Genomic DNA, 13,946 nt, shown 5'->3' on the forward strand with positions numbered 1-13,946 from the left:
AAAACAAAAGGGGTTTTATGTAGATTTAAAATCACTTTTTATATCAATAAGTACGGATATTACTGTTCACCTTCGGCCTTGGTATGTAAAGCTACATATCATTCGTTACGGGACTTTCCTTCAAATCAAAAAGGGTTTTATGCCGATTTAAAACCACTTTTATATCTTTAAGTATGGCAAATACTTGTTATCTCTCGGTCTTGGGATTTAGGACTACATAACTTTTATAAAGAAAATATTGGATTTTCTGGATACATACTCTATCGCTTTTGCAAGGAAAACGGTTTACTTCTCTAACAAAATCTATTATGATCTCACCAACCTTTGTGTTGACACTTTTTCAAACAACTTGTATTCTCAGGAATTCAGTGAAACAAGAAAACCAACAACATTTTGAGGATGAGACGTTGAATCGTCAAATAGTTCATTTTGTCATCATAATGTAATTGACTTGAATCATGTAAACATATACTTTGGTGTAACTTTTTCAATTATATTTACGATGGTTGTATTTACTTTGAGCACTATTATACTCGTTGTTGTGATACTATACATGAAGTCCTCCACCCCCGGACGTTTCCGTCATCCTTGGTTTGGGGGTGTGACAAAATGTAACCGAAAAAAATATAAAAAAAACATTAAACACTATATTCGAACATAAGGTCAAAAAAAATCTAAATCATAGTAATATAAGTAAATTAAATATAAATAATTATAAATAATAGATGACATTACATAAATGGTCATGTGGCTGAAACAAAGTACATAAATGGTCCCTACGAGAGGAAGGGCAAATGTGTCATTTTACAAGTGACTTAACTGAAAAAGTTAACACCGTTAGCCGTCTTTGTAAAATTTTGAAACCACAGGGACCATCTATGCACAAAATTTGTCATAAAGACCAGAGCTGGTTAATTGTGTCAACCACAAGGATCATTTATGTAATTTTGTCTAAAAAATAATGAATTATTCTAAATTCCATTTCCAGATGACAAGTTATAAAAAAGTTAATTAAAAAATGGATTTCGGATATCCAAAATATCCAAAAATTTATAATATTACTATCCGAATCCAAATCCAAAAAATCTGATATCCGAATTTCAGGTATTTTAGACAGGATATGCACATCCACCGTGCAATGCATGTAGTTATTGATCGACAAAATAATCATGGTATACACTTTTTTTGTATTAGCTAAAGCGCTACGTATGTCTGCTGGAGATCATATTCATTCCAGTACCGTAGTAGGTAAACTTGAAGGGGAAAGAGAAATCACTTTGGGCTTTATTGATTTACTGTGTGATGATTTTATTGAAAAAGATAGAAGTCACGGTATTTATTTCACCCAAGATTAGGTCTTTCTGCCAGGTGTTCCGCCTGTAGCTTCGGGCGGTATTCACGTTTGGCATATGCCTGACCGAGATATTTGGAGATGATTCCGTACTACAGTTCGGTGGAGGAACTTTAGGGCACCCTTGGGGAAATGCACCCAGTGTCGTAGCTAATCGATTAGCTCTAGAAGCATGTGTACAAGCTCATAATGAGGGACGCGATCACAAGGGACCCATCGCGGTCATCCATATTGATTGTTTTCAAGCTTTTTGCATCGACATCTGCCATATCCTCCTTATTGTCACAAAAATATGACTTCTCATTCCAAATTGTGGTCTGTCCATTTCCTTAAAATCAATATCGGCTAGGCATAAGTGGCATACCTTATGATAAGTTCTTTTTCCTATTTTAAAAAAACTCTAATCACATCGAAATGTTTCCCATAAAATTCATATATTTTGACAAGGTTTTGTGTTTGGGGGTAGGGTGGTAGTATTGTTTGTTGGTTGGTGTCCCGGTAACACGAAAGGGGTGGGATGGGAATATTGACCCTAAAGTCCTTATGTTTTTATCAGGTTTTGTGTTTGGGTGAATTCCAAAAAGGGATGAGGTGGTGGGATTTTTCGTTGTTGGTATTACGTTAACTAGCTAGGATGGGTGAAATGGGGTAGTGGGCCTATATAAAAATAACAACAATATAAAATTACGATAAATAACAACTTTATTACAAAAAATCAATTGAAAGGTATTACAATCATTTTATTTAGAACACGGACCAAAAATCATATAAAAACTCAAAAGTATAAAACCGTAAGACATAATATTTTGGGACCAAATAGTAAAATTTCGTTAAAATGGGGACCAAAAATATAATATAACTTACTCTCAAATTGTAGTAATAATAGTAAATGATAATGTTTTTTAGTTATATAATAATGGAAGTCATGGCTTCCAAAGACCAAGGCTGCTATGATGCGTAAAGTTAATGTTTTTATGTCGATTAAATATAATTTCTTATTTTAGCAAAATTCAACCAAAGAAACATAAAACATTTGACTTCAACGGTGGAAGAAACCGGAAAGCTAGCTGCCGCAGCAGCCATTGATTGGGCAAGGGATGAAGTTGACCGTCTGATATTATCTCTTGCCATGGCCTATATACATATCCCAATCCAGCCTTCCTTCCTATCATTCAAACTTTGTGCTATCACTATTCACTTGCTTCGGCTCTTAATCTTTACTTTATCATCAGCTTAATTACATCAACACTATGTCTTCTCCGGTTCTTTGTTCTTACTCTTCTTCAGACACCGATCTTAACATCTGTAAAGAAACCGTTATACGCAGCACAGTGAACTTCCATCGTAGCATTTGGGGAGATCGGTTTCTTACTTACAATGAGGTCTGTATATTACTAGAATTGTCTAGAAATTAAATCTCTCGTCCCAAAAATAATCATTCTTATCGTATTTTTGTTAATGTTTCATGTTTGCATGCAGAGAGAGGATCAAGCTTGGGAGGAGCAACAAGCTAAAGAACTGAGAGAGGAAGTGAGAAAACAACTAGTAGTCAATACTGCTTCAAACGAACAAATGCAACATGTGAAGCTGATACAACTCATTGATGTCGTACAACGACTCGGTGTAGCATATCATTTCGAGGAGGAAATCGAGGAAACATTAAACCATATTTTTGTTACATATGGAGATCATTGGATTGATGATAGCAACCTCCAAAGCACTTCCGTTTGGTTCAGACTCCTACGTCAACAAGGCTTTAATGTTTCAAGTGGTAATTAATTATTAATTAATCTAGTTCACTCACTCTCTCTCTTAGTCAATAAAAACTCAGTATGAATAAAAAGTTGGTGTACAAAAATCCTGTGGAATATTGCAAAAACCTAATCTAGAAAAATCCAAAAAGCTTTGAACACCAATGAACATCTCACTTTTCTAGTGAACTAATACTATCTGGAATCAAGGGAAAATGACTTAAAAGCCCAACGAAGTTTCAAAACCATTCAAAAAATCTCAATCATGTTTTGTCTGTTCAAAAAAACCCAACGAACTTAACCTTTTGTCTAAAAAGTCCAACAATGTTCCAAACCGTTCAGAAAATTTCAATTTTGTTTTGTTTAAGTTCATTGGGTTTTTTTTGAACAGTCAAAACATGATTAGAGTTTTTTAAATGTTTTGGAAACTTCGTTGGTCTAACAATATCGATATTGTAATAAGCCACATCATCTGTTTCTTTTATTTGACTTTCAGGAAAATGTAACTTAGTTGGGCTTTTTAGATAAAATGTTAAGTTTGTTGAGTTTTTTTGAACAGATAAAACATGATTGGGGTTTTTTGAACGGTTTGGAAACTTCGTTGGGTTTTTAAGTCATTTTCCCCTGGAATCAATTATCAATGCAGCTGCAAGAAAACGTACAATACTTAATCACGTACCCTTTTATATATAACGTTGCAGGAATATTCAAGAAGTATATGGACAGCAAGGGAAATTTCATGGAATCTGTAAGAAAAGATGTTCAAGGCATGCTTTCTTTGTATGAAGCTGCATACATGAGGGTGGAAGGCGAAGAAGTTTTAGATGAAGCCCTCAGTTTTACGACTTTTCAACTTGAAAACATAGCTAATGATCATCTGTGTAAGGACGCATCTCTTAAGATTCAGATAGAAGAAGCACTAGAACAACCTCTTCGCAAAAGGTTACCAAGGCTAGAGGCGTTGCGTTACATACCCATCTACCAGAAAGATGCTTCGCATAATGAGGCCTTACTAAAGTTTTCCATGTTGGATTTCAATTTACTTCAATCCTTGCACAAAAAGGAGCTCAGCCAGATCAGCAAGTACGTATATATATGCTAGCTAACAACTTCTATAATTTTCTAATGTAAAGATTGATCACCTTCATACTAATGGTTAGGTACACGAATCGTATTGATTAGCTGGAAGGGTCCTTAATCAATCAATCTCCTTGATTTGTTAATCGATTCATTTAATTCTTCTTATAAGCTCACTTTTATGTGTCTAAATAGATGGTGGAAGAATTTGGATTTACAAAACAAGCTACCTTATGTTCGGGATAGATTGGTAGAAGGCTACTTTTGGATATTGGCAGTCTATTTTGAGCCTCAATATTCTGATGCTAGGATCTTTCTAATGAAAACATGCAATCTTGTTATCATATTGGATGACACGTATGATAACTATGGTACGTACGAAGAGCTTGAGATCTTTACCCAAGCTGTTCAAAGGTATGTGATGTGCATTTATTTATAGTTAACCAAACATGCAATAGATTCGATCCGATCCCATGATATTTTAAAACGACATATTGATCATTTTTGACGTATATATAGATGGTCGGCAAGCTGCATTGATACACTTCCTGAGTACATGAAAATCATATATCAAGAACTTTTGGACGTTTATAAAGAAGCTGAGGAAGTACTAGAACCCAAAGGGAAAGCATATCACAGTTACTATACTAAAGAGATGGTATGTAATTAATATGAATATCAATTACTTTTATTAAATAATACTTCTCCTAGTATACAAATTCAAATCATTATCATTATGAAAATAATAATCTAATTATCTAGCATTTCACTCGTTTGGCAACCAGGTGAAAGAGTACACTCGAAATCTCCTAATCGAAGCCAAATGGGCAAAAGAAGGCTACATTCCTACCGTAGAAGAACACATGTCAGTTACAATGGTAACATGTGCTTATGGCATGATCATAGCAAAATGTTATGTGCATGGTGATGATTTGGTCACTGAGGATACATTCAAATGGGTGTCCACCTATCCTCCTCTCGTGAAAGCTTCATGTTTGATTTTAAGGCTTATGGATGATATTGCTACCCACGAGGTATGTTAAACTTGCATAATTAAAATTAAACTAATTATGTATGGATACGTATACATATACAATATAAGGTTATTTGAAGCAATTTGTTTCAATGCTATAGGAGGAACAAGAAAGGAACCACGTAGCTTCTAGCATTGAATGTTACATGAAGCAATATGGTGTCTCGGAGGAACAAACACGTGAAATATTCTCAATACAAGTCGAAGATTCATGGAAAGTTATAAATCAAGAGTCCCTAAGGCCAACTGATATACCGAGGCCTCTGCTCATGCCTCCAATCAACCTAGCAAGAGTTTGTGATGTTTTGTATAAACATGGTGACGATTACAATCATGCCGGAAAGGAAATGATCCATATTATTGAATCGCTTCTGGCAAATTCTATGAGTGTTTAGGCTTAAGTTCTTAATGGTCTATTAGTTGGCTATTGTTATTCCAACTTGCATTTGAAATAAATATGTTGGCGATATTTAAAAAGTTTAGTGTAACCAAAATGAGTACAACCTTTGGTTAACGTTGAAAAAACCAAGAAACTATTTTAAATGTTTATTTAATCAGTTTACTATTTTTTTTTACTATTAAAACTTAAAAGTATCGTATCGTCTTACCGTAACAAACAATATGTGGTTATAGGTGGCATGTTTTCTATTTTCATTTTATTTGCTTATGATGTGTTTTATTATTATTATTATTATTATTATTATTATTATTATTATTATTATTATTATTATTTTCAATTTTTTATTATTTAATTAATTTAATTAAATATACTAAATATATTTGAATAAATTTTATCAAAATTTTTATCATAAAAGAATAATTTTCAATTTTCAAAATGATGCAAATACCAAAGATTAAAAACATTATTGAAACATACTATTTTATCGTTTTGTTGTTTATTAAAAAAAAATTAATATTAGCTAAATTCATTTTCAAAAATATTACGTAGAGTTGCAAATAGGCAAATTATATAGTAGGAGTTTATATAACATATGAGAAAGTAAATATAAATAAGTTAATTTATAAAACAATTAAATAAATAAATAAATATTTTTGAACCATTAGAGAAGATTTATAACAATAGTTTTTTGATAGATAAAGGTTACTAGAAAACTAATGTGGCAAAAGTAACATGTCTTTAAAATAATTGCATGAAAAGATAAGAAAAGTATTATAACCATAACAAGATCATATTTCTAAACTGTACATATACCTTTGGAAAAAGAAAAAAAAAATACAAACACTTTAAATAATATCTCTAATAAAAATTATGACATAATTGTACAAAACTATTGATAATCCCGCATGCTTGTGATACTCACAAGGAGATGAAAATCCATAATTGAGATCTTAGTCTGTATGTATACATCAAGGGAGAGTGTGATTTACCTTTCCCATGTTGGCTGTGGGCCCATATACTTTATCTGTATAACCTAATTATGAACAAACTTAACTAACAAAACTGTTCCAACGTTGTTTGAGGATTGTGTATGCCTTGGAACAAGGAATTGGTAGTAATCCAACTCTTCCACCAACTTCTTTTTCTATAAGAAGATCCAATCTCATTAATGTATTTACAGCTTTATCAATCGGCATTTCAACCTATATAAAAAATACACATGACAACATAATTAATTTACAACTTAACAACAACCGTGTTTCCTAACAAAAGAGATATGCTTTCATCTTTGCTAGTGAAATCTAGTACTAAATGCAAGAAATAACTATGTACTATTGCTTATTTGTGTATTATAAATAACACCATTGTATTATTTCTTTTTATTACAACATTGTATTTTGAAAAACATATAGCATTGTACTTTCATTTTTTTTCAACTTTGAAAACCCAACTGTGTCAATGAAATTGCTATAAGTTAATGAAGCTTTGATGCTTCTTTTGAAATATTTTAAATCGACAATTCTGTTTTTTTTTTTATCACCATTTATACCAATTTTGCAAATAAAAAAAGTAATGTATTTTGGCTGATTACCTTTTTTCTGAATACATCATACATAAATCTTTCACACTGATCTCGAGCACTATCTGCAAAAGTGGCCTACAAAAAATATATATAATAACATTACAATCTCAGAGTTTATTAACACTATAAAGGACAAATGCAAGAAATAGCAACACACTAATACATTTCTTTTTATTACAGCATTGTACTCTCAATTATTATTATTATTATTTTTATCAAGGCATTGTACTTGAAAAATCTACCTAGTTATGGCATTGTACTTTTAATATTTTTTTTTTCTTATTAGGACATTGTACTTGAAAATTGTTTTCCAAAGTACAACATGAAAATCGAAAATGCAATATGTGATTAAAAAAAAAGCAACATTGAATTGTCACTTAAATAGAATATAATAATCTAACCTGGGTACTCCCAGATTTGAGTAAAATGGCATATGCCAAAATGGCTTCCTTGTACTGCACATAAAGTTTAATTGGAATGAAGGGTATACTAGTCATTTGGCCAACATACTTATATTTTCATTACCCAAAATAGCAACCACCTACTTACCAATATAAGCAGTGTGCTTATCAATAAAGAATTGTAGGTATGTTGCTATTATGAAAAGAATATAAGTAATGTGTGAGAATTAGAATTCCTCACTTGTTGTTGTTCAGAAGCATCCAGAAGAAAGTGAACAGATCCAAAACCACTGGCAAGAGTCTTCTCATAAAGTGTCCTGTTGACCAAAAGCTAGAAAAAAAAAATTGAAAAATGAGATTGAGAAATTCAAGATTCTTGTTAGTATTATTATTATTATTAAGGAAGAAATAGTGAGATACTTGATATCGATCCCATGTCTGTTTGTATCCCAGAATTATACGTGACAAATATATTACAAGAGCACTTGCTGCAATCACATCTAGAAGTATTGCTGATCTGCATTAATTGAATTACTCAATTTTTAATCATAAATCATGTTTTAATACGAATGTATAATACAACTATATCGTTTTTTTTTTTTTTTTTTAATTTCTTGCATCCTGCAGAGTCTTTTTAACAAGAGAATTATATAATATAAATAAATAAAAATAAGAGCATACTTACGGGGATGACTTTATGTCCTCAAATTTGTAGTTTATGAAGTAAGCTAATAGCCCCAAGATTGATGCAGCATCCAAGCGTACCTTTACAACAAGCAAACAAAACAATTCAATCATTTAAAAAAGTATCTAAATATACTTTATAAGACCAACTAAATCTCTAGAATTGTTGTTTAAAAGATCAAATATCAATAAATACAAGTTAAGAAATTTGGATCCTCAAATGGGTGTGTAAAAAGATTTGAAATTTTCAAGATTTAGGATATCATTTTTTATTAATAAGAGCCTAAAACCAAGGAAAGTAACAAGAAAAGAAAAGGGTGTTCATAAATTTGCATAAAAATACAAAATATTAACATTTAAGCAACAACATCACCAAACCTGATCAATTAGCCTACTTCTTTATAAAAAAAATGATTCGAAAAGAATGCAAACATAAAGACACACACACACATAAAGAAAAGACTAAATTACATGAATAGTCCCAATGGTTTAGGGTAATTTGCGTATTTGGTCCCTAACTTATTTTTTTCACTCGGAAGGTCCCTATTGTTTGTTTTTGTTACGCGATTGGTCTCTGTCTTACCTAAAACTAAGACAGGGACCAAACTCGTAATAAAAACAAATAGTAGGGACCACACGCGTAACAAAAACAAACAGTAAAGACCTTCCGAGTTAAAAAAAATAAGTTAGGGACCAAACGTGCAAATTACTCCAAACCATAGGGACCATTCGTGTAATTTACTCTATAGAAAAATATCATATTTAAACTATATTTACGGTGTCCAAGATGCGAAAAGACAGCTTCTTGTGAGGGAAAATAACCTACAAATGGATAAAAAAAATGTTATATTTTTGAAATTAGTTGAAAATTTTCAAAACAAAGGTTTAAAAATTAACTGGCAAATCGGGTATAGGGATCTTCTCATAGATCTTCAACTGTAACACTGGAGTTTGATTTATGCTTTCCTTTTCCTCAGTTTCTTTTGTATAAAGCAAAATCAATTCTTGGAATGCAGGTTCCTATCACCACAAAAGCTTCAAATTATTCTTTAAGGTTATATCTTAAAGAAAGATAATAATAATTAAAAAAAAAACGTTAAAAATACATAAATCCAAACTCTAAACCTCACATACAACATTATTATGTGTATAACAAGGTTAATAGAGCAATAGTGTTTACTGAGTTTATAAAAAAGAAGAGAGAAAAACTGTGATTTGTCATTTGTGTAATACCTGAAGGACTGTTCTTGACAAAAAAATTGAAAAAGCAGTCTTCATCATTTTCCATGGATTATTTTCACAGAATTTTCTTGAAGCAGGCTCCCATATGTCACTAAGTGATATCCTTGACAAGAAAATTGGTCTGCATAAACAATTTTTTATATTACTTTCTTTCTCAAATCTCAACATAAAATTAAAAAATCATCATTATGGAATGAAGCATTACATTCCATAATTCAATGTAGGAATGGAATGAGCTTTTTATATTATTCCTAGAATAAATTCATCATTTATCCAAATTAACAAACACTTATTAAGTAAAAAAAAAAACCTCAAATACGATTCAGATGAAGTAATATCAGATTCAAGGTTAAATATCTTTTCAGGCATGGAAGGTATAAGTCCTGTCCACATCAGCAATTTCCTCAAGAGCCTGCCACGGGGCCCACTTGATGACAAGATTCCTTCATAACGAGCTACAGCCCTTTGAGCAGCAATCCAAATGGGAAGCTCTTTATCTGACATTTGGTCAACCCCTTGTGCTTTTATTACATCATCATCATCCATTTGTTCATCAAATATGTATGATTTTCTAAAAACAGACACTTCCTTCAACCAAACTTTCACCCTTTTGATCCAAACCTCTAAATCTTGTCCCTTGATGCTATCTTCAAATGCCTACAACAATGAAATTTGTAATTGTAATATTATTATATTCTAAACAAAAAAAGCATATAAAATAAAAGTGGTTGCAGATGCTTTTAGGCATAGTATTACCCGAGCAAACCAGATGCCGATTTTCCCTAATGGTTTAGAGATACCAAAGAAAAGTGCTTGAAGAAGCTTGGATTGCAAGTAATCCAGTTTTTCACCTATTAAAAGACCATTTTGCCTCTCTGTTGCATATCCTCTCCTGTATGATGAAATGTCAGTACATATGGGTGAACATATACCTGCAATACATTGTCCACAAGAATAAACCTGAAACAAAGTTAGATGTAATCACAAAACTTGTTAGAAATTGATGAATGCAAAAGCAAACACTCGATGTCTTAGACATTTTTGTGAAGTAAAATAATTATGAGTGATTCTTGTCGATGTAGAACCATAGAATAAAGATAAAATCAGAGAATTGACCTGAAAATGATTGCTTTAGACTCTGATGCTTTCTTCCAATCAACATAAACTGGGAGAGTGAGTAGATAATCAGTATTTAATGCTGATGTCAGCATCAAATCAGCAGCCGATAATTCTTCAAATTCAGCATTGTATAGTAGCTGAATGAAAGCACGCTGAAAGCGTGTGTCAACTGGAACCCTACATCCAAACTTCAAATAAATCAATTTAACAAAATCACACATTGCTGTTTCTTTTATGTTTTGATTGCTCACATGACATTCACAAACCTGGAAATGTCTTGAGAAGTTTCTATATTTTTGGTTGAATATCCTAAAATGTTTGACAAGTCAATGGCCAAATCCTTTCCTTCAGAAGTAGCATCTTCACGATTGGTTAATTTATGATTAGCAGAATGAGTAAGATCATAATCGGTTCGCATTTCCTCTAAAATGCTTTTATGTTCTGCATGTAAGATAGAGTCTAGACACCTGAAATTGAAACTAACTGGTTAATTATATCATTGGGAGAAACTAAAATCTAAATGATATATTTTTGGAATATTAACAAGTATCAGATTCCACTATCAGTGTTGTGATTCTTAAAATGTACCAAGTAAATTGTCGCAACAATTATGTACAATTTCATTTCGAAATTGATAATCATAACAATCGCAGCAGCAAAAGCTAAAATCAGACTACAAAGTTTCAGAACCAACTTACGAGGACATTAAAAGGAATTCATCTTTCTCTTTCCGTGAATCAAACATCGTAACAATGGCGTCTAAGAGCTCCGATTTCGAAATCGCGATGTACTTCTGTCTCGGCACATGAACTCCACCACCACCATATCCATTTTTCGTGGAATTAACCTTTTCTCCTCCATTTGAAAGACAACAGAAAGTAGAAGAAACAGAGGGAATATACTTGTAGGGTTTTATTGATAATGACAAGGGGTTAAAGGGGGTAGTAGGCAGTTGCCACGAGAGATACATCCTCCTCCTGCTACTGCAGGTGGAAAGGAAAACCGTTGGACAGAAACAGAAGTAGAGATAAGAAGGTGGAGGTTTTCTTGTTATGGAAAAATTACAAAACAGATCCCTTTACTATTACATAAGTAGTATGGATTGACCTTTAAATTTAATCACTTAGGTTTTTGTTTATTCTTTCAATAAGAATTTTTTGTTTTTGTGTATATCAACATTTTTTAAAGACTACGTGTCTTCTTCTTCGAACAGATACGGACTCATATCTTTTCAAGTCACTTGATAAAATAAAAAAGACAGTTTTATTAATATTCTTAAAACTTTTAAATATATCCAAACAATCGGTTTAATTAGATTAAATCTAATAAATAATAAATAAAAATAATTTTGTCACATATCATTTTTTTCATTAACTTGGACACATATTATTTTTTGATATTTTTGATTAAATGTTTTTCCCATTTGTTATTTTCTCATTTTTTGTATCTTTTGTTAATTAACGCATCACATTTACACATCAATTAATAATTGCGTTAATTGAAATAATCAATAAATTACAATATTACTACTCTTAATATTTAATATGTTTCTTTTTAAATTCAAATTTTAAATTTTGAATTTCAAATCCAAAATTTCAAATTTAAATAAATTTTTGTTTAAATTTTTTTTTATCAAATCCATATAACATACGGGTGTCATACCTAGTTTAATATTAAACTCATCTAAAATCTAAAATGCCATATAATATTACTAAGCTAATACTCTCAAATTAAAAAATAAGATTAAATCAATTTAATCTTTAAAAACATCATTTTTTTAAAGCTTCTGATTACATATATTCAAAATGTAAAAAACATGTAAATAAATAAATAAACATCATAAAACTACATCATTTAATATAAATATTAACAAAAAAGTAAGTCTAAAAAAATAAAATTCTTGTGATATCAATGTCATTTTACATTGATTGATGTTATTAACTTCATTTATCAAACAACAATTAGCTTTCCATACATGGTTTCATGTATATATTTTTTGCAATTAGCTTTTTTAATGATGGTTTTTATAATTGGTTTCCTGAATTTTCCCACACATAGCATTTTTGTAAAAAGAATGAAAATCGTTTGAATCAAATGATTGATTCAACTTATGCATGAATATTCTTTTGAATTAGGAATTTAGTTTTTCTTTTATAAATTACAAATAACTAACGATGAAAATTAATTGAAAAAAAATTATTTTAATTTTAAAAAAATCAATTAATTTTATCAGCATGCAGACTTTAGGAAACAAACAGTCTCTTTCTTACAGACTTCATCTGTTTGATCCACCTCTCATTTTGCACATATCTGCAGATATGGTTCGCAAAATGCAAACTTTTTACCTCTTAAAAAACAAACAACACCTTATGTGACAACCCGATATTTTGAGATAATAATATATAACATCAGTCAAATTTAGGCCAAAATATAACCTTCCTAAAATCTTATTTGGATTAAATAAAGTGGTAGGAATCGTATCAAGTTTTTGTACATATAAAGAACACTAATATCCGAGTTATAACGAAGAAGTTATGACCAACCGAAGATTCTCGGCAAAATCAGTCAACACCGATTAAGCGAAAAACGTGAAGTTTCAATACAATAATTTTGAGCCTTAGGTATCTAAACGAAAGTCGTAGATTACGTTAAACCGTGATCATGCATAAAAAGAACGCCCAAAACGGACATCATATGAAGAAGTTACAAATTTTCTAAGTTTCGTGACAACGGTAGACAGCTAAAAACTCGAAATAGAGATCGAGCGATTTTTAGCCGACACAACTTAAACGAGAGTTGAAGGTCTCGACAATAGTAGTTCAATGGTAAAAAGACAGACGAAAACGGACGTCGGATAAAGAAGTTATGGATTTTTAACAAAGTTATCGTGTCCCGGCCAATTAATTAAAATATAATTAAAAATAAAGTCAAAATTAGCCGACGTAGTCTAAATGAAAGTTGTAGAGTATTTTCTCACCTTCGCTTGGATATAAAGAACGTCAAAAACGGGGCCCGTATGCGAAAGTTATGGATTTTACAAGTTCGAGGCACACACACCAAGACGATTTACGCCCAGCGTACTCGGGTGCTAGGCCTCGGTTCGTCTACGTCGCTCCGGGTCCCATCCAATGCTCCGCCCGAGGATGCGGTAAGCGCTGACGTCGCGTACGCCCAGCGTACTCCGAAATTACGCCCAGCATAACGAGTACGCCCAGTGTAATCCCTCTTTCAGCACCCTATAAAGATCATACGAGGCTGCCCGGATTTATTTGCTTCCTTACCCATTTCTTTCACCTTGGAATCCCT

The 13,946-nt window shown here is 31.7% G+C and overlaps 2 protein-coding genes across 2 annotated transcripts; one reads left to right on the top strand and one right to left on the bottom strand.

The window, feature by feature from the left end:
• Positions 1–2,544: 2,544 nt before the first annotated feature.
• LOC145051110 ((E)-beta-farnesene synthase-like) lies at positions 2,545–5,690 on the top strand. The gene is made up of 7 exons (XM_078999246.1): positions 2,545–2,733; positions 2,831–3,122; positions 3,804–4,185; positions 4,375–4,593; positions 4,699–4,837; positions 4,965–5,213; positions 5,314–5,690. Exons 1-7 carry the CDS (start codon positions 2,602–2,604, stop codon positions 5,605–5,607), a joined length of 1,707 nt encoding a protein of 568 aa, XP_078855372.1. The 5' UTR covers positions 2,545–2,601; the 3' UTR covers positions 5,608–5,690.
• A 766-nt stretch (positions 5,691–6,456) lies between these two features.
• Positions 6,457–11,685, bottom strand: LOC145052803 (DUF3754 family protein, putative (DUF3754)). The gene is made up of 14 exons (XM_079000688.1): positions 11,339–11,685; positions 10,907–11,107; positions 10,638–10,817; positions 10,278–10,413; positions 9,832–10,178; positions 9,513–9,642; positions 9,177–9,299; positions 9,057–9,101; positions 8,281–8,360; positions 8,016–8,112; positions 7,837–7,926; positions 7,596–7,649; positions 7,204–7,269; positions 6,457–6,814 (listed from the first exon to the last, which is right to left on the bottom strand). Exons 1-14 carry the CDS (start codon positions 11,608–11,610, stop codon positions 6,662–6,664), a joined length of 1,974 nt encoding a protein of 657 aa, XP_078856814.1. The 5' UTR covers positions 11,611–11,685; the 3' UTR covers positions 6,457–6,661.
• Between the last annotated feature and the right edge of the window lie 2,261 nt (positions 11,686–13,946).

This window comes from Lactuca serriola, chromosome 5, assembly GCF_051521515.1.
Source record: "Lactuca serriola cultivar US96UC23 chromosome 5, Lser_US96UC23_V15, whole genome shotgun sequence".
Taxonomy (NCBI): Eukaryota; Viridiplantae; Streptophyta; class Magnoliopsida; order Asterales; family Asteraceae; genus Lactuca; species Lactuca serriola.

Bases quoted from the DNA above. Each gene is read 5' to 3' on its own strand.
- LOC145051110 (XM_078999246.1), top strand. From the start codon at position 2,602: ATGTCTTCTCCGGTTCTTTGTTCTTACTCTTCTTCAGACACCGATCTT. The intron at 2,734-2,830 runs GTCTGTATATTA...GTTTGCATGCAG, and splicing joins GGTTTCTTACTTACAATGAG to AGAGAGGATCAAGCTTGGGA. The intron at 4,186-4,374 runs GTACGTATATAT...GTGTCTAAATAG, and splicing joins GAGCTCAGCCAGATCAGCAA to ATGGTGGAAGAATTTGGATT.
- LOC145052803 (XM_079000688.1), bottom strand. From the start codon at position 11,610: ATGTATCTCTCGTGGCAACTGCCTACTACCCCCTTTAACCCCTTGTCA. The intron at 8,361-9,056 runs GTAAATATAGTT...CTTGTTGTAAAG, and splicing joins CTTTTCGCATCTTGGACACC to GTACGCTTGGATGCTGCATC. The intron at 7,650-7,836 runs GTGAGGAATTCT...CTTTATGTGCAG, and splicing joins ATGCTTCTGAACAACAACAA to TACAAGGAAGCCATTTTGGC.